General features: G+C 44.7%; 1 protein-coding gene across 2 annotated transcripts in view; it reads right to left on the reverse strand.

Annotated features, from left to right (window-relative positions):
* Positions 1–20,300, reverse strand: part of SCAPER (S-phase cyclin A associated protein in the ER) — a 77,727-nt gene that overhangs the window by 11,188 nt on the left and 46,239 nt on the right. For both annotated transcript variants that reach the window (XM_083371491.1, XM_083371492.1), the window contains 5 exons: positions 19,756–19,871; positions 14,953–15,076; positions 6,074–6,303; positions 4,990–5,145; positions 2,604–2,841 (listed from right to left, as the gene is read on the reverse strand). In XM_083371491.1, the coding sequence (XP_083227617.1) occupies positions 2,604–2,841; positions 4,990–5,145; positions 6,074–6,303; positions 14,953–15,076; positions 19,756–19,871 (864 nt within the window). The remainder of the gene's footprint in view (positions 1–2,603; positions 2,842–4,989; positions 5,146–6,073; positions 6,304–14,952; positions 15,077–19,755; positions 19,872–20,300) is intronic.

Raw genomic sequence — 20,300 nt, forward strand, 5'->3', positions numbered from 1 at the left:
AGTCAAGTCAAGTGAAGACAAGCCAAGTCAGGTCAAGTCAAGACAAGTCAAGTCAAGTCAAGTCACTCAGATGGCTTGATTGAAAATCTACCCACAGATTATAAAAGAGCTTCCTACCCCACAGCTTAATCAAAGCCATTTATTACTATTGGAAGAGGCGTCATTCCCAAAGCTATTTTCCCGTGGGGAAAAAAAATCAGTAATCAAGGACAAAAAGTGTGTTGAATTTCAGATACTAAACAGACAATGTGTATGTGTGCGCTGAACACAAGCCAAGATCAATTGATGTTCTCATCCAGGCAACTCTGGCTTGTTTTAATGAAACCCAAATAGATGCAACTCAAATACGCTGGGGTTTACTCCTGCCCTTGTCTCTTTTCCCCTTCTTGGGAAGGTCCCGCTATGAGCAATTTCAAATCCCTTGGTGGCAAGGATTGACTCCATGAAACTAGAGCGCATTACTCTTGCTTGCAGTTCCTATCAGCTCATTATACCGACAGACTCTACCACCGAAGCTGGGTTCCTACTACTTGATAGCTTTGAACACTCTGTGCAATTGGTCCGTCCCTGGTCTTTGAGACCCGGCTATGTCTCCATAGCTAGGTTATTGGCCTGGCTGCTTTTCAACGCCCAATCAAGTCAAGTGTACAGGCTGACACAACCTCCCAGCCACCATGGCTTGAACGCAGCTTGACGGATGGGCTGCAACTGCCTCTGTAAACTTGCCCGGACCGTCTTTTCTCTCTCCAGAAGTTTGCAAGGACAGGGAGTGCAAGCCCGTTCTGCCTCCGTTTGCACGACTCCAAATGTATTTCCCCCCCCTCCCCGCCTCGATCGCCCACTTGCAAAGAGCAACCCTTTAAAATCTCATTGTTTGGCAAGTTATAAGCAAAGGCAAAAAAATCCTGGCTAGCTGAGGAGTTTAATGTGTGTTGGATGTGGGAGGAGGAAAAAACGGGCAGGCAGGTTACGGCAGAGGGATTCGGGATAAGGCGGCTTTATCGGTGCAGCCCGGAGGCTCTATTTAATAAACATGTCAGCCAGAAAAAGCGATGTGGGGTCAGAGGGGAGAAGGGAGGCAGGAGGCAGGGACATCAAAGCCTGCCCACTTGGAGGGAGAAGCAGCCTCTCGGTGGGAAAAGAGCCACTGGGCGCAGAGGGTTGGCTCTGGGTTGTTTAGTTTGGTGGGCGACGGGCTAAAATCGTATGGAGACGAGCGGACTAAGGCTAGCCCCAAATTCATCTTGGGCCTGGGGATGGCAAGTCATTTGATTCCTACTGTACTTACTGGCAGGAGGAGGAGGAAGAGGAGGAGAAGGAGGAGGAGGAGGAGGAGGAAGAGGAGAAGGAGAAGGAGAAGGAGAAGAAGGAGAAGAGAAGGAGGTGGTGGAAGTTCTCAAACTTTCCTGTCTCATCAGTCTGACTTTTCTTCCTAGTAGGGGTGTCTTAAGTTGGCATGGTTTTCCTCATCCCTCTTCCTCTTTTTTACCTTTTCTGTCATCTGTTTAGCTTACAAGCCAGGCCAGAAGAGACTCTCTTCATAGTTTACACTCACTTTTGGCTAGATGCCTCCAAGATGCCACAAAGCTGTCCAAGCCCAACTGAAATCTAGTGAAAGACTTGGGCATAGTCGTGCCACGATGCCCCTAAGAGTGGTGGGGGGGAGAGGAATGCGATGCCCTCTGCCCCTCCCTGATCATTTACTACTGGAGATGATGTGCCAACATTTTCTTGGCCATTTTCTTTTTCCCAAGAGAAGTGGTCTGTGTTTATAGCCTCCCTCCGATAACAAGTGGCCTCAGGGCACCAAAGATTGTATATAAACATTAACATTCTGGTTTGTTTCCCCCCCCCTTCGCTGAGGAACTGCACATCCCCTCTACAACCCCTTTTCACGGCGGTTCAGTATCCTGCCACTGCTTCTTCCTGACGCCTTCCCGCTGTTTAGATGCTCGAGATAAATGGATGACATCCTGAGAAACAACCCTTGCCACTGAAATATTCTTTCCCCGTTGCCTAATTTTTTTCCTGCTTGAGCATTTCGGACCGTAAATGCACGACCAACACTTTTTAAACAAATTAAAAAACAAAAAAAAACCCCAAAGAGGGGAAAGCGATCGACTGCTGAATTTGAAGAAATGCAGATGCTCTTTTATTCAGTGAAAATAAAACGTCCAGCTGGATCGGGGCCTCCGGAGAGAGAAAAAGAAGAGAGGATTCTTGCAAACTGAAAATCAAATGGCTTTTAAGAAAGCAACTCTTCTGAATTTCTTGGGACCTTGACTTACCACTCTTAAGGGAACACGGAGATTAAGGTCGTTAGCAACAATGATCATAAAGTGGGTCACCGCGTGACCGGATCTGATTTTGCAACTTTTTTTTTTTCCCCAGAGCCCAACTTGATTCAGATCGTGGCCGAGGTTTGTGGAAATGAGGAAGTTGTGCAGCTCAGAGAAAAACCCCGGCTAGCTGTGGTGGTTCTCAAGAACCAGAGCGGGCCACGCTTTGCCAATCAGTTAGAAGAGGCAGTGCAGAACTGTCACACGTGCACAAACAGAGAAGAGCAGCCAAGCGGCAGCTTGTGACTTCCGGACAAGCCCTACCTGGAAAGCGGACAGATCCAGCAGAGCAAAGCTGTTGAAGAAGCGCAAACTCTGGAGAGCGACCTGCAGGGTGCTGGCCGCGAAGCTCTCCTTGGGACTGGCCGCGCTCAGCTCCACGAAGGTGCCGTGGAAGAGAACGCAGTAGAGCATGTGCAAAACGCCCACCAGATCCGTCGCCTTGAAAGCCGCCGTCAGCCCAGTGGGATCCGAGTGGGTCTCGGCAAAGATGCTTCCGGACCTGCCAAAGGAAAGAGCGCAAGATCCATCCGTTACTTATTTATTAAATTGACTGCACCGCTCCATCTCGCTATCCGAGCTCGGCTGTTGGTGATGCTCAAGCTTCTGTCTCAAAAACACAACAGAGAGGCAAGAAGGTCCAAAGCTGAATGAAGACATGCCAGCCGGATGTTTCTGCGCTAGAATTCCAGCCGTCGCAAGCAAGAGTAAGGCTTGCTGGGAGTTCTAGTTCAACAGCGCTTCGGAGAAAATTTGCCAAAACAGATGTTTGGGCTTTGGAAACAAGGGAAAAACGATGGCTTTCTACACCCCTCCGCAAAAGGCAATTTTAGTAAATAAGCGAAGTAAGTGTGTGTGTGTGTGTGTGTGTGTGTGTGTGTAGAGTCATGTGACCAGAGGGGGAGGGGGCACCAGTCAGAATTTCAGAACAAGGTCCTAAGTACCAATGGGGAAGTCTGTTCTAAGTTTGAGTGGTTGCTAAGCAACCGGTCGTAATTTGAGGACTAGCTGTAGGTCAGCTATGCTCACAATGCAGGTAGTCCCCCATTTAGTGACTGTTCAAAGCGCTGCTACGTGTGAAAAACGGTCCTAAGTCCCTTTTTCCCCCAGTGCCGTTGTAACTTTGAGCAGTCGCTAAACAAACTGTTGTAAATTGAGGACCACCCTGGATTTCCGCAGCCGGCAGTTTGCAGCAAGGGCTGAATGCGGCTCTTTGCCAGCAGCAGGCAGCAGCACCCAATCCCCAGCCGCTCCTTCCCTTTTATTGGCCACCAAGCAGACAAACCAGACATTAACTTAATTACTGCAATAAAATGCGACACAAAGAAGCCCATATCCCTCGCTATCCTTTTGACCTGACCTTTCCAACACTGTTCCTGGCAGGGGCTCAGCCTGTAGGTATGCGAGTGCTTCCTAAGCCCCTGATCAGTGAGGTGAGACTTTTCTGCCCCCTCCCCACTTTCCAAGGACCTGTCATTTACCGGCAGCCTATTTTATAGGCATCATCACAAAAGTGTTATCAGACTGGATTGTGAAACCATTTCGGAATGTTCCGACTTCATCCATCCTTAGGCCGGGCTGAGGAAGAAATTGTAAGCCGCCAGGGCTGGCCTGCCTTGTATAATTCATCACATATATTTTTTTTCCCGTAATAAGAAACGAAACTCTTTTAACTTCACGGAGATTTGGGAAACGGGTTTCTGAAGGGGATGCAAGTTTAGCAACCCGGGGGCTAATGAGAAATGGTGAGAAGCTCCAAAAAGTCTTCTGGAAGGCTCTCAACACCGTTGCACGTGGAGACAGCCAAAATTCTGATTTATTCTTTCAGCATCCGGTGGGTGCTTGGAGTTAAAAGAATTAAGAAGGCTTAAAAGCATACGTGGAAGAGGAGCAGGAATGACGTTTTTGAAGGGCGAGACTTATTTTGCGGATCCACATATGGATGGATGGATGGATGGATGGAGATATCTTATAATTGTTCCAATGAGCTTAGAGCCGTGTTTCTCCACCTCAGCCATTTGGAAATGGGTGGACTTCAACTCCCAGAATCCCCCAGCTAGCATGCCATCTCAATTCTGGGAGTTGCAGTCCACAATTTCTGGGAGTTGATGTCCACATCTTAAAAGTTGCTGAGGTGGAGAGACACATGCTTAGGCATGGTTCTCCCTGGGACATTTACAACCTCGGCTTGCAACCTGCTTGAAGAGACTTACAGCAGGTCCTCGCACATGTGACTGTTGCAGCATTTGTATGACTAAAATTCAGGCGCCGGCATGTACTGAGAATGGTTGCAAAATCCCAGGGTCACATCCTGATCACCGTTCGTGACCTTCCCAGACGCCTTCTGACTTCAGTCATTCTGAGGCTGGCTGGGGAATTCTGGGAGTTGAAGTTAAAGCTTGCCAAGGTTTCCAAACGCTGGCCTGGGGGTCTTTGTTCCCCATGGTTTGGTCAGGATGCCTGGGGCAGAGACACACACGCCCAGGAGTTCTCTTCTAACCTTTCATTCCAGACATACCTTTCAAGGCAAATATTTCTACAGTGGCTTAAGGGGTCGGGTTTCAGGGCTAGGGGCCGGGAGACTGGCGCTTGCAAAAAAGGGGCATCCTCTGCGATGAAGTGGCCGTGAAAACGACAGCGCCACACTTGCCTGCCGTTGACGGTGAAGCACAGCTGACACATCCCGTGCAAGGCCGCGGTGGAATTCTGCAAGAAAGCCGCCGTTTTGGGCGTTTCGTCAATTGGGCCTTGGATGGAGAGAAAGCAGCAATTCAGCTTCTCTATTAATCCAATGTTCACCATGTAGCTAGCAGAGGGAGAGAGGGGAATGGGGGGGAAAAAAGGGAAACAAATAGATGCTATCAACGCAGGCTGCATTCTTGTTCTATGCATCAATTTTGATCCATTCAAAAATCATCCCCACCACCAACATCATCCCCATCCCCTTCTTCTTCATCTCCTCCTCCTCCTCCTCTTCCTTCTTCTTCATCATCATCCCAAATCAATCCATTGCTAGATGAAGGCCTGCCTTTATTTATTTATTTATTTATTTATTTATTTAAATTCCATTTATATCCCGCCCTTCTCCGAAGACTCAGGGCGGCTTACAAGCTTAGCAAGGCAATCAACCATGCTGGTCCAAACAACGCTGATAGACAGAAGCTTTTCAAATTCTCAGTGAAAGAAGGCAACTGGCCCAAAAGTCACCCAGTCACTTCCCCTGACTTAAGGAGAAGTCCCTTAAGTCTAGCATTTTAATAATTACCACTGGCTCTCATTCATTCATTCATTCATTCATTCATTCATTCATTCATTCATTCCCACGTGTGCATACAAACATATCTACAGTAATCTAGTTTAAGAGAATCAGTGTGCTCTAAGGGTGAAGGCACAGGGCTAGAAAGCAGGAGACTGAGAGTTCTAGTTCTGCCTTAGGGACAAAAGCTGGCTGGGTGACCTTGGGCCAGTTCTTCTCGCTCAGCCCAACCCACCTCACAGGGGAAAACAGGAAAAGGAAGGAGTATTAGGTATGTTCGCCACCTTGAGTTACTTATAAAAACAGCAAAGGCGGGATTAAAAGACCTTTAAAACAGTGGCCCTTTCCAAAAGAGTTGGGGCAACCACTCAAGAATGCAAAAACAGGATGACCAGTGGAATTCTGGACACTGTAGTCCCAACCTTTCTGGATGGCAGAATCAAGGTTGGAAAATTAAAACATCTGATCGGACTCTTACCTGATAAGGTCTTGTATCCTATTGTTAAAAACTTCAGCTTGGGAGGTCTTGTTTTTCATTTCTTGAATCAATTTTGTCGCGCAAATTTGGTTATTGGCGTTAGGTACGTCGGACATCAGAGAGCCAAACACCACAGCCAGGATCCTCAGCACTCCAGTTATTAGACCTTCAAAGACTTGCTTGTTAATTGCTCTCCCAGAGGTTGCGTTGTGATCATCTGGGACGTACAACTAGACACAAGCACAACGCAACGGAGAATAAATCTACCCCAAAGTAGGTATCGTGCTCAGAATGTTACCCTCCATTGTTTTGCCAGCAAATTAGACCTCATCCTTAAATTATAACTTTTGAAACAACAAAGCATTTTGCTCCCCACTATTTATTTTCGGCTTTGGATAGTTAAAATATCGTGCAACTTCCTTCGCTTAATAAAGGTTATCTGAACGTTATCTGCTCTTTGCAGTCTCTTCGTTTATCGGTAGCCTGACCCGACTCTTGAACAACCCTCTCTAGGTGTACAGGTCACACCTAGAAACAATTCAACTCAGAGGTGATGAGGGGAGAGCCACAATCTTCCGTGCACATTTCTCTTTAAGTTGATCTCAGGGAATGGGGTCTGTTCGAATTCATGTTCATGGATGAGTAAGACGGAGAGTTTTCTCGTGTTTCCAAGTACCTTATTTTAACAGTTCCTACTCAATGTCTGCATTCCGTTAAATGCGCTGAGAGGGCATCTTATTGGCTCGCCTCCGAAGATGCTCAAGGATTAAATCAATCCAAGAAATCATCATCATCATCATCATCATCATCATCAGGATTAAAGTCAGGATTCAGTTTTTCCCCTCTTCAGGTTGGTTGGCCTTCCCTCTTAGAAAAAGTTAATCCTCAACTTATGACCACAGCTGACCCCGAAATTTCTGTGGCTAAATGAGACAGGGGTTAAATGTGCTTTGCCCAATTTTACCACCTTTCGTGCCACGGTCGTTAAGCGAAACTGGCTCCCCCCCCCTAGGACACAGCAACCCATCATAAATATAAATCAGTCACCAAGTGTCTGGATTCTGATCACCTGACCCTGGGGATGCTGCAATGGGTTGTAAGTGTGAAAAGTGGTCATAATTCACTTTTTTCAGTGCCGTTGTAACTTCGAATGGTCACTAAACAAATGGCTGTTAAGTCAAGGACGGCCTGCCTTCTCTTCAACCTGGCTTATTCAGTACTGCTTTGATTATGAAATGGGCAGATGAGGCTTTTTAGGCAGGGCTGAAGTTCTGGAAATGGTTTCTTCAAACGGAGCTGTCCAGCTGGAAGTTGCTGCTGAATCTAGACTTAAGATTAGAAGCCTAATTCTAGTATTGAGGGGGGTTAAGCCTTGACCTCCCAGGATGTTAAGCCTAGATTTTTAGGTTAGCATCTGCTCACGTTGAGGAATCGTGGTTTGGAAAATCAGTTGCCCTATGATTGGCATGGCTTAAGTATTAAAAAAAGGAGGCACACCCTAAGTAGAGTTGTATCTAGAAGGCTTCTGAATGCTACGGAAGAGGCTCAGGGTTACTCTCTCTTAAATTTGGGCTCATAATTTGAAGACGGGCCCGCTCGCACCTTTACATAAGCAAAATGTCCTAGGCTTCCTGGCTGCTTATCTGGCTTTGGTTTCAGAAGAGGCCTTCCAGGTCTTCTAGTCCCAATTCTTGCTCAAGTAGGGGGAGCCTATAACCATCTCAGGCAAATGTCCAATCTCTTCTTGAAAACCTCCAGTGTCGGAGCATCCACAACTTCTGGAGGCAAGTCGTTCCACTGATTAATCGTTCTCACAGTCAGGAAATTTCTCCTTCCCCTCCTGCCTCAACCAGTGGAAACAGACCGGGGAGAGATGAACAGGAAAGATGTACTTCGGTGACCCAAAAAACCACTTTTGCGTCCTAAAATTGGCGATGGCCTTGGTGGATTTAGAAGGGGACCAATGAATTCAGATGGGAACATCCAGGGCCTTTTCAACAGCAACTAAACCTGGCAGCTAAGCGGAAGTTGTATGTCACTGCTATCGTTTTCGATCCTTGCTTCACACCCTTTATAATGTGGAGCTGCCTGCCTGTTTTGGGGGAATGTGATCACCCGCACGACTCTTGGAGCCCAGGGATCTCCCTCCGGAAAATACAGCACACCTGGGGCTCTCTAATTGGTAGGAATGTCCTTGTCGTTCTCATGATGACTGCTTTAATATCATTTCCTGACAGTCTGATTAAAACAGTGATTATATTAATCAGGAAAAATGAATAAAGTCTCAGCTTTGGGTTCTCCGTTAATCTAAAGTAGGTGGTCCAACCAGGAACGACGCAGGGAACCGTCGCAGGGGGCATCCAAAACACATAACTTGGCATTCTCAACTCAAACTGACTGGAAAAAAAAGCCAATTCCAGCATGATTCCACCATGAAAAACTTCTGTTTTAACTGCACAAGAGTGAGCTGGATCGTAAAATGCAGCTGTTGCATAGTTAGCAACGTATCCCTCTCGAGGGAATAGGGTAACACTTGGAGACAAACAAAAAATCAAAACAACATGCGCGTTTTTTTACATTATTGATTAGCTCTGGGGCTGGAGTTAGTACTTAAAATTCATTGTCATTGTCCGTTCCTGGGGACCAGCCAAGTTGAGAAGTGAGAAGAAGACTTTGGCGCCTGGCAAGGAGAATTAATATACTCCTTACGTACAGGGATGCCGAACTGCGGAGTAGGTAAGCTGAAACTACCTGAAAACTTAGAAGGAGATCAGGTTACTCCCAGTTAATTTAGGCAAAGTGGAGTAATTCCTGCTGGGTGACTTGGGTTGTCTAGTTGCATGGAGGTGTAGTTCTTCGAAGGCAAGCACACCTCTTCGACGAAAGAAGTCAAATCTGCGGGCCATTTGAGCTATTTCCTTCAAAGGTCAACCGTTCTTCTGCTCAACCCTGAGCACAGATAGTCCTTGACTTACGATCATTCGCTTACTGCAGGGGTAGGCAACCTTGGCTCTTTTATGACTCATGGACTTCAACTCCCAGAATTCCTGAGCCAGCATGGAGTTGAAGTCCAAGAGTCATAAAAGAGCCAAGGTTGCCTACCCCTGGCTTAGTGCATCAGCTCTGAAGAAAGAGACTTATGACTTAAGATCACTGCAACGTCCCCATGTTTGGGTGATCGAAATTCGGATGCTTGGCAACCGACTCATATTTATGAGGGTCGCGTGATCCCCTTTTGTGACCTTCTGACAAGCAAGGTCCATGGGGAAGCCGGATCCGCTTAACAACCGTGTTAACAACTGCAGCAATTTGCTTGGCAAATGTGGTGAAAAAGGTCGTCAAACGGGGCCAACCTCGCTAAACAACGGTCTCGCTTAGCAACGGAAACCCGATGCTGTATTCGTTAAAGTCGAGGACCACCTGTAACAAAACCAGCCAGCTGAAAAAAGCACAAAAGCGTTTAGTTGGACAAAGCTAGCTAAAGTCAACACTGAAGGGTGAGGGTTATGGTGAGGGTTGATGAAGGCCACGCATCTCTTCAAGCTGGATCCGAGGAGAAAGTCTTTCATATAGTGAACAAGTTGAGGAAAGGACCACGGCTGGAGGGTTAAATGTCCTTGGAGATTCTCCATCATCCAGGTCATGGTTGTCCCAAAGGTGCTTTTCCAGAAGAGAACGGGCTTCCTTGGCTTTTTCCGTTGAAAACGTTTCACTTCTCTTCCAAGAAGCTTTTTCAGAACTGAAGAAGCTTCCTGGATGAGAAATGAAATGTTCTCAAGGAAAAAGACCAAGAAAGCAGCTTTGGGACAGTTGGAAGGGTCCTGGATCCTGGAAGGAAGGAAGGTGGTCCTTGTTTTGGGAAAATAGACACTGTCTGGGACGGGTCTTGTACAGAACCTGGGCGTTCTTTGATCTCGACAGTAAACAGGAAGAGCCTCTTATAGGAATTAGGAGGAGAAAGTTTCGTATTAATTTCGTATGATCACATTCTTCCTTTCCCCGTATCTTTCGGAGGCTCTTCCTTCGACGCTCTCCTCTTTCAGGAAGTAGGAAAGCAGAAAACAATGACTTATTTTAAACAGGGCTCCTGCGCGGAGGAGAAGCGCATTCTTTGGGCCTTGGCGTGAACCAACCTGTCCAAAGGAGGAAACCGCGAGCGAAGGAAAAATCCTCACCCATTTTGTGTCCTAGTTTTAAAGACTGATTTTTAAAAAAAAACAACAAAAAACACGCTCCAAAGTAGTCACCTATCCCAAATCTATTGCACTGTAACTCCCATCATCCCCAGCCGATGGGAGCTCCGACACGTCTGCAAAGACGCCCGATTTGAAAAAGCCTGGCCGAGAAGCTCCTTGCCGAGGCCAGCTGCTAGTCTGGCCTTTTCCAGATGTGACTCAGCTTCAAATCTGCGAGGACGAAGTTCCAGGATCCAAAAGTGGTTTTTTTGTTATTTTTTAAAAGCAAGATCTGGCACAAACGAGTATCCTGAGCTTGCAACATCTGGAATGAACATATGCATCCCCACGCTTAAGCCCTGCGGGGGAATTTATGACAGATGGAAGCGCCGAGCAGGCTTTCTTTTTTAAAAAATAATAATAATAATAATAAATACATCTCGGCTTTCTACCTTTAAGAATCGGAAGGCTGCCGCCACAGGTAATATTTTGTGACTTTCTTCTTAAGAGCCCAATCTGGGGCGTCTGAGTCAAGACGCCCTCGGGGGATGTCTTGTACACCTTGGGCTGTTATCTCCCGTCCCGGTGTGTGTCTGACCCCCTCCTCTCGGAGGGACTCCTGCAGTGTCTGCAGACACAAAGGCCCCAGGCTTGTCTGAACAGAAACCTATTTGTGGAAAATGGGCACTTTGGAAGAGGGGGAATGCGCTCCTTTCTCTGCACAAAGGGGAACAATTAAAAGAGGGGGGTGGGAGACGCTCCGGCAGGTGGGTGGTCTTCCCGAGGTCAGGGTTGAGGCCAAGAGACCCTCCGTGGTGGGAGGGAAGATAAAGCCAGTGGTCTTACCTGGCTGGGCGGTGGCAGGGAGGACTTAAGACAGAACTTTTAGCTCCTAGCTCTGCAGAATTTGTGTGCGTGTGTGTGTGTGTGTCAAGCTGTGTGTCTGTTGCATGAGTGTGTGTTTGTGTGTGTGTGTCTATAGGGGGGGGAGCAAAGCGCTGAGCTAACGATTATTAAAGCAAGCAAGGTGCCGCACAACACTTAAGCATGGCTCTGATTATAAAGCAACATTTCCACAATGGATTTAGGCCAGAAATTTAGCACCTAGCATGCTAGCTCTGGCGTTATTTTTTTTCTCACCCTGGCCTACCTGGCAGGATGGTTGTGAGGGTGAAAGGAGGGATGGTGGGCAAAGCTCCTTGTCAGACTAAGAAAAGGAAGAGATGAATCAACGGGCAATTGATTATAAGTAATCCTCGGCTTATCGTAATTCATTTAGTGACCATTTGAAGTTAAAACGGCACTACAAAAAAGGGACTTACGACTGTTTTTCAGACTTATGACCGGGGCAGCATTCTCACGGGGACATGATCAAAATTCAGACGCTTGGCAACTGACTCGTATTGATGATGGTCGCAGCGTCCCGGGGGTCACGCGATCCCCTTTTGCCCCCCTTCGGGCAAAGTCAGATTCACTTAACAACCGGGCGATTAACTTAATACCTGCAGCGATTCACTTAACAAGGGTGGCAAGAGACGTCAGGAAAGGAGGCCAAATTCATTTAACGTCGGTGCTAAAAAGTTTCAGCTTCTCCAAATCAGCCTCAGGGACGAAAGCCCACTTGGTTCAAAGCCCCCCCCCCCAATTTGGGCTGACCTCATGTCTTGTGTGTAAAAAGCCATGAAAAAAGTGAGGTTCCAGATCATTTTTTTAAAAAATTCATTTTGATTCCTGGCAGGAAAACTCGGGGTGGGGGTGGGGAGGGCTGAGAAGAGGGGAGGAAACTCCTAAGTAGTGGAACAACACCTCCGACTCGGCTTCAGAAGCAGCTCAGGTTCCTTTCCTTTTCATTTTTCCAGCCCGTTTAGAAATCCTCCTTTGATCTATTTGAGAGGGCCCGATTAAGAAATTAATCTCGCAGGGCCCACCGAGGTTATTTCAGCACACAAAAGAAGGTGTTTTCCGACACTGCCGGTTCTTTCTCCAGCCAACCTAAGGCAACCCTAACCCCTTAAAAATAACGTTGGTTTTTTTTTTTATTTTTCATTTGCAAGGGGTTTCGCCCCAAACATTTACAGGGATCTCTTTAGAGGAGGTGTTTGGATGGGCGGGGCGGGGGGGGGACAGGGGGGAGCAAGAAACCCTCTTTGCAAAAAGTCGAAAAATAGCCCACGTTTGCTTCAGACCCCTGATGACCGGCAGGTGAAGCTTGCAAATTCCCAAGCGGAAGCAACGTCCTCTCCTGCAATTACCTTGGGATTGTTCCGTGCAATTTGGAAGTGGGAAGAGGGTGGGGGGAGAGAGAGAAAAACCCACCTATTTGAATCAGCTCGGTGATAATATCTAGTGCAAAAAAAGTAAGAGCAATTCGGCATCTCGGTTTTCACGGATTTGTTCCAAGCCTGAATGGCAGTTCTGGGGGAAAAAAAAAAGCCTGCCAGACGTGCTGGGATGCTGGAGGGAGAATTTTTTTTTTTTTTGCATTTGAATAGCAAATGCTTTAACTCCTGTACGGGTCTTGCGGGGACCTGTCCATCAAACACTGGAGAATAAGTGCGAATACGCACACACCTGTAAACTCAGCAAGACATTTCACACAGGATCTGGGGAACACAAAGTGTGGAATTATTCTGAGTCCACTTTGAACGATGGTTTCACGAACCCCCTTGCTAAAGAGGGTAGCGTATCAGAAGGGAAAAGACTTATAATGTAAAATTGATGGGGAGGTGGGTGGGGAGGCTTGGAGCTGCCCAACTCACTGCCAGCTGGCCATCTCTGAACTGGGTTAACCTCGTTTTCAAGATAGATTTTTTTTTGTGCCTGGCCCCGTTTCAGAAATATTTCACTATGACTCGCCGGATGGAGACAAAGGGAAGAGAATGTGGCGAAAGACCCTCGCTTGGAATGATTCTGCCTCCTCCTGGCTGGGCCAAGATTTTTTTAAAAAATCAATTTTTTTTGGGGGGGGGGGAGAGCAGGAGCCAAGTAAGAGAATGCACTGTGGATTAGGAGTGGTTGAGTAACGCCGCCGAGGAGAGAACAGCAGAGCGTTGGCATCAAAATGAATCAAAAATTCAAGGATTCTTTCAATGGCCGTAAGTCCCTTTTCTTCAATGCTGTCGTAACTTTGTACGGTCGCTAAGGAAGTGGTGGTAAGCCGGGCGTTGCCTCTGTACCCTTTTTCAGGGCTGGCATCAGATTTTAGAGAATTATCGGGGCTTCTTTCTTGAAAGCTAGGATCCTGCAAAAAGGGGAGGTTCCCAGTCCTCCACGTATGAGCACGACTGAGCCCCAAATTTCTGTTGTTAAGTGAGACCTTTGTTAAGTGAGTTTGGCCCCATTTCACCACCTTCCTTGCTGCAGTCGTTAAATGAAACACTGCAAGTTGATAAGTTGGTAACCCGGTTGTTAAGTGTATCTGTCTTCCCCCGCTGACTTTGCTCATCAGGAAGTTGCAAAAGGGGGTCACGTGACCTTGGACACAGCAACGGTCGTAAGTGCGAACCCGTAGCCTAGCATCTGAATTCTGATAACATGATCATGGGGATGCCGTAAAAGTCGTAAATGTGAAAAAATGGTCCTAAGGCACTTTTTTTCCAGCGCTGTTGTAACTTTGATCGGTCACTTAAATGAACTGTTGTTAAGTCGGGGATTACCTGTATTGTGGTTTCCTACAAACCATAGTCCTAGAGGGTATTTTGTATAGGCAAATTCCTTCGGGGGACAAATTGGAAAGAAACAGAGGACAAGGGACCACTGAGAAGCAGAATGTACAAGCCGTCTTCAGTTTCCATTTGTCTATCTACATGGTGTGCCCCCCCCCGGAGGACCCACACTTAAGTGTTTATCAATTGCCCTATGGTTCTTTGGCTCAAACAGGGCCAGCGTGAATTATTTACGGCACATACACAACTTTTCAATTAACCAACCACTTGCCTCTTGAAAACACCCACCCACCATTTATAAGTAGCAATTCCAGACTAAATATCTCATGATGAGCGGGTCACTATGAATTAAAAATGAGCTTCTGATGAAATATTTAATGACAGCTAAAATGAAGGGGGAAGTCAAAGATTCCCCCTCTTTCCATTAAAACGTATCTGTTCATTAAATTTGACTTGCAAAACCTGCTCGGAGGTGCATTAAGGTATGCAATTTTAGCTTTTTCAGAACAGCACCGCGTAGAATGCCAGACTGTGCTAACCTAGTAGAATCGGCCTGAATCTTAGAAAAATGCAGGACGGTTGATTTGCAGCTCCTGTCTGCCCATTTAACATTTTTGATATTTACAATATATTATCTATTCGAGTCTATTTGAAACCCCTGTGGTAAAAAGTGGAGGTGGCAGAAGAGAATGGGAACAGGTAGAGGAAAAAGTGCTTCTCTCTTTTTTCTGGACTGGCATTTTTTTATTTGGACTACAAGCCTCAGGGACAATTGTCCAGTTCTAACCATCACTGCAGTGAACACTTATTGCACAAATAAATTTTTTAACCAATACTCCCGACTGGATTTCAGGACCACCCCTGAAGTAGAACATCCAAAGTTGGAGACATAATTTTGGGGGAAATACATCCCCTTCCAAGATAGATTAAACCCCAACCCAGTTTAAATTCAGATTTAAAAATCCGTTTTGTTCCGCCAGGTGATTTTGCAGCATTGGCATGCTAATAGCAATAATTCAAATTTGAAACTTTTACCTACCATTAATTGGTGCATCAACAGATCCGTTAAAAAAATAATCTTGTTGCTGAAGAGAACGTAAGTGCAGTTTTCCACACAGTTATTGCAGGCCAGATAATAGGCGCTGACGGTACTACAGAGGGATCTAGGAGATAAAGTGAAATTTTAATCACATGAAGACAAAAATTCAGCCAAGACCATATATCTATAATACAAAATGCTTTGTTGCTATGACATTTACACTGCGATTATTATTATTATTTTACAAATAACTCAAGGCAGTGAACATATCCAACACACAAAACATAAAGTTTAAACGCTGAAGTTTCTCAAATAACTTTTCTGGCCAAGCTCCTTCCAAGATCACCAGGGAACGAAAAAGGTAAAAATCACTTTTCTGTCCAACTGATGATGCCCAGGTGGGAATAGTTTAGGAGAGAAAACTGCATTTTCAAACAAGGTTGGAGAAGGCCTAAAGTGAGGAAACCTGGAAGCAGAGCTCCTCAGACCCAAACCAAGAGGGATTCCTTCCCCTGGAATCTCTGGGGATCCATTTACGCTTCTTAAGAGGGTGGAAAGAAAACAAAGAAAGCTATTTGTAGGCTGCTTTTCCACAGGACTTCACCGGGAATCAGATGGCAGTCAAGCACAATAAAATCAGCTTATTACTGGTCAACCATGCAGTCCTTCTGCAAACTAATTTATTTTTTATTTTAAGGTATCTTTTAGGAAAGACATTCTAATCTGCGGTCTCCAGACGGAGCAGTTTAGAGTGCCTGTAATTCTCAGAAAAATCAGGAATCCCGTAGCACTTTTTCCCCGATAAGCATGTTTTATTAAAAGGCAATTATTTTTTCACCACTGGAGAATAACGTGGCTCTCTTCCTCCCAGAATTTTCAGGTTGGCTGGCAACTTGGGGATGCAAAAAGGGGCCATCCGTTTTTTTGGCTGAAAAGGTGAATCTAATACAATATATCGAACTGGTGATCTGTAGTCTTCCAGGTCTTCTCTCAAATCTTTTTGAAATTCCTAATGCTGGAGATTGAGAGGATTAAACACAGAAGAAGGGAAGGGGTCTAACCCCAGCATCTCCATCCATTATCCTTAGTTTTTACACGCTACATAGCATCACAATTCACTTGGGACTCCATGCAAGCTCCAAACTCATTCATTGTCAAGCGTAATTCTTGCCTACCAAGCACACACAATAGGTCCCAGGGACAGGTAAGTTTAAGGACTGCCTTTGATTTAAAAAATAAATAAATGGAAGGACTACGTATCACCTGATAGCTTTTTGCAGTCAGGCAAAAGCGTCCTGGAGACTCTCTCTTTTAATCTCACTGGGATTAAGGAGATTTGCCTGTTTGTTTACGGGACGATAGCTTACCATAGTCTATTTGGAGTTTGTGAATTGGTAAGGGGAACGGTTAAATAACATTCTGCATATATGACAACTTGCCAGAAGCGTAAACCTTGGTTGCCGTAAAAGAATTAGCCACCAAGATTTTTGTAGGAAGACCAACCTTTGTTTCACCAAATTATGGTTTTAACTCTTGGATATTGCCTTTTAAGTGTTGGCCCCCGTTCTCTACTCAACCTGTTTTAACTGGTCTGGTTGCTATTGGTAAAAATGGTGTTATCACCAGCCCTACAAGGGGGTCCACTAGAGAAAGATTTTTACTCTTTAGGATTGGAGCCAGATTAGCTCAAAGACGTAACATGGGATGCTTTTTGTAATGGCTCTGCATATGTAATGGTACAACAGCTAGTACTGATGACGTTACCTAGCTGGGTAATGAAATGTCTTCAAGAAAACAAACCAAGCTCAGAGAGCACCAAGGACCCCACAGTCCAACCCTGAGCTACAAATATTCTCTCCTATTGGCTTTATAGTGGATTTTCCAATGTCTCAATAGGTTGACTTGGATTTATAAATACATACACATGTACATACTATAGTTTGATTTGAATATAACATTGGGGAGTTTAAACATGGAAGTTAAGAAATATGCAAAATAGTTATTAAAATGTTCAGTGAGTATTAAGTTGTTGATTCAATAAAATAATTATATAAGCACCCTCTTTGATGTCCTGGACCTGAATTGACTATCAATATATGCTGCATATAATCAATAATTGTATCTGGGATAGTTTATTTTCAGTCAATTAGCAAAAACTACAAATCAATCAAGCTACAAAATTTGCTAATCAAGAGGTATTCTCTCGACCAAACATACATATGAATTTAAAACAGATAAATGACATTTAAAATGAATTATGTCTATTTTTTTTAAAATCAAGAATTGAGCTCATATGTATGTATGTATGTATACATACATATGAGCTCAATTCTTGATTTAAAAAAAAATAGACATAATTCATTTTAAATGTCATTTATCTGTTTTAAATTTATATGTATGTTTGGTCGAGAGAATACCTCTTGATTAGCAAATTTTGTAGCTTGATTGATTTGTAGTTTTTGCTAATTGACTGAAAATAAATTATCCCAGATACAATTATTGATTATATGCAGCATATATTGATAGTCAATTCAGGTCCAGGACATCAAAGAGGGTGCTTATATAATTATTTTATTGAATGTATGTATGTATGTATGTTTAATCATGTTCCTTTAAAATATCAGCTGACCTAAGTATTTATTCCAGAAAGCAGAGGATACTTAAGACTTAATTTGATGAAACAACATTCCTGAAATTGTGGTTTTCCCACTGATTTTTCTTCTCTGGGATTATGTGAGGAGTTGGGGAGGTTTCCAACATTTGAAGAACCACCAGACAGAAAAAGATTTGTTATAAACAATGAGTAAATTGATGCCATTTATTTTTATTTATTTTTCAGGACAACATGGTGGGGACTTGAGAATCTGGCTTGGGGTGGGCTGGTGGATTCACAAGAGAGAAAGGGTGACATAAGCTTGTTAATGGCTATAATTAGAAAGAATTTAGAAAGATTCCTGGCAGAAGTTCAGTTATACTGCTTTTGAAGATTCAGATGTGCAAATGTCAGGAGGGAGCGAGCGCCAGGAGGTTGGATGTGTTAAATGGGAGATTTAAGTCAGTAAAACTAATTTCTTTATTTTAATCTTATTAAAAAAAACAACAGCTGTCAACTGTCACCACTTTTTTTTTCAAAGCCTCCCAGACAAGCATCAAATGGTTGATGTTTTCAAGCGGGTTTATTGTTTTAACTTGTGATATACCCACTTGACAAAAGCCCTTTTGCAATTTGGCTGGTTAAGGGGAACTATTATTACTTTATTATTATTTTAAAATTTCCTCCCAACTTCACTCCGCCCAAATGCCCCCAGAAGAAGGGGGTGGAAAAAAGATTATGATGGCACCTAACACAGTTGCTTAGGGATTGCTACTGAATTAAACCAAGCTTGAGCATTACTAAATCAGCTTTAAGAGCTGGTGGCCCAGCATTTGACTGGATGGTTTTGCGTTGATCATAAATCCCAATAAAACTGCTTAATTTTCTTGAAGAGGGGCTGTACTGAAATTAACTGGAAGAATGAATCATGCCGGGTTTATTATATGTATCGCACTATTTAGCAAATAAAAATTATCTCTTGAATAAAAATCCAGTCACCAATGGAACATCTTCGGAAAGCAAGTCTTCAGTTTTTTTGAGCCCACCCATGGACACCCAGAATGCCAAATCTAATTTGTGCCTTAATTTTCAGAGCCTCTGCTCGGCTTTTCGTCTTGCTGGAGAGAGATTTACAAATCTGCCGGTTTTGTTCTATTGCACCAATAAATTCTTGTCTTCAGTTATGTAACTGTTAAAGGTGAGAGGTTTAACATTTGCAAACCATTCTTCAAAAAAATTTCTCTTTATTTTTAAATAAAGATGTCTAATGAAAGAAAAAATTCCTCCAGCTTCTCCAGCACAGAAGGAAGAAGCTTTGATCCAACAGAGTTATACAGAATTTAGAGTATCTGGTTGCATTTAGAGAAATTAAGTTCAAATAGTTGCTCAGGGGTCTTCAAACTTAGCCCTTTTATGACTTGTGGACTTCAACTCCCAGAATTCCTCAGCCAGGTAAAGGTGCTTTTCCGAAAAGCAACTGGACTTTCTGTTGGGAGGAGACCTTGAGAAACAGTAGCAAAATACTTGGAGGAGGATTCACGTGGACTCTGGAGGTGGATTGCCCAGGCCCACTCCATTTTTACAAAATTACAATCGGAGCAGCTGCAGAGACCCATGGATGGAGCTGACTTAGAGAATGTCTCCCCTGTTCCTGCAAGGGAGCGATTTACACCTTGGGTTCTACCATCGGAGAGGTGATTCTTTAGCTTACCTGAGAAGCTGAGAACACCTGGTGGGTGTTACCAAGTGGGTTAGGACAGGGGTAGGCAACCTGGGCTCTTTTATGACTCGTGGACTTCAACTCCCAGAATTCCTGAGCCAGCCATGCTGAGGGGAAAGGAAGAGGTTTCCAAGCTGAGCCATGCTGGCTCAGGAATTCTGGGAGTTGAAGTCCACGAGTCATAAAAGAGGCAAGGTTGCCTATCCTTGGGTTAGGGTAAGAAAATACCGACTTATTTAGGCCTTCAATCTATCTATCATGGAGGTTTGACTCCTTGAGTAGAAGAGCCGCACACCCAGACTTTGGACATGTTGTTTTAAGCCAGGTCTACCTTGTTGGTAAAACTTCTGAAGAAGGACACAGCCATAAACAACAAATAATCTCTATAAACCATCCGACAGATGGACAGCTAAGAAAACAACAGCCAGGTAGAAAAGGAGCCATGAATTTACTGACAGGTCTAAAACTGGCAAAGCAGCATCAGACTTACTTCAAAGGGATTCTTGAAACGGAATTCAGGTTGATGGACGTTGTTGCAACTTGAAGGACTTGCTCCAGAGCGGAAAACCCACCGGCCACATGGAAGGCGACCTGATCTGCCACATTCTGGAGAGGAGGACACAAAAGGAAGAGTGGGAATATTAATGGGCTCTTGCTCTGAAGTAGGGCCTCAATTCGTCGGTCGAAGGCTACCGTTCTCACATTCCTTGGAAGAGAGCGAGAGGGAAATTGGTGCATCTTCAATGCTGGATCATTAGCATTTGCATGGCTAATTAGAAAAAAGGTTTATAATTGACACAGGACTCAAGGACAGATTAACACCCTAAACCGTCATGAGTCCGGTTGGGTTGAGCCCTAAACCTCTGTGGTTTGAAAACCATGATTAATGGTTTAGCAGGATGAGTGAACTCAGCCAACAGTTGTGGATGCAATGCACCACGGCTGTGCAAACCACAGACCAGCGTGATGGGAGCTGCCTCTGGGGTGATGTGGTTCCAGAGGTCAGGAGCCGTGACAGAGAAGGCCTGCGTCTTT

Source organism: Vipera ursinii (assembly GCF_947247035.1).
Source record: "Vipera ursinii genome assembly, chromosome: 11".
Taxonomy (NCBI): domain Eukaryota; kingdom Metazoa; phylum Chordata; class Lepidosauria; order Squamata; family Viperidae; genus Vipera; species Vipera ursinii.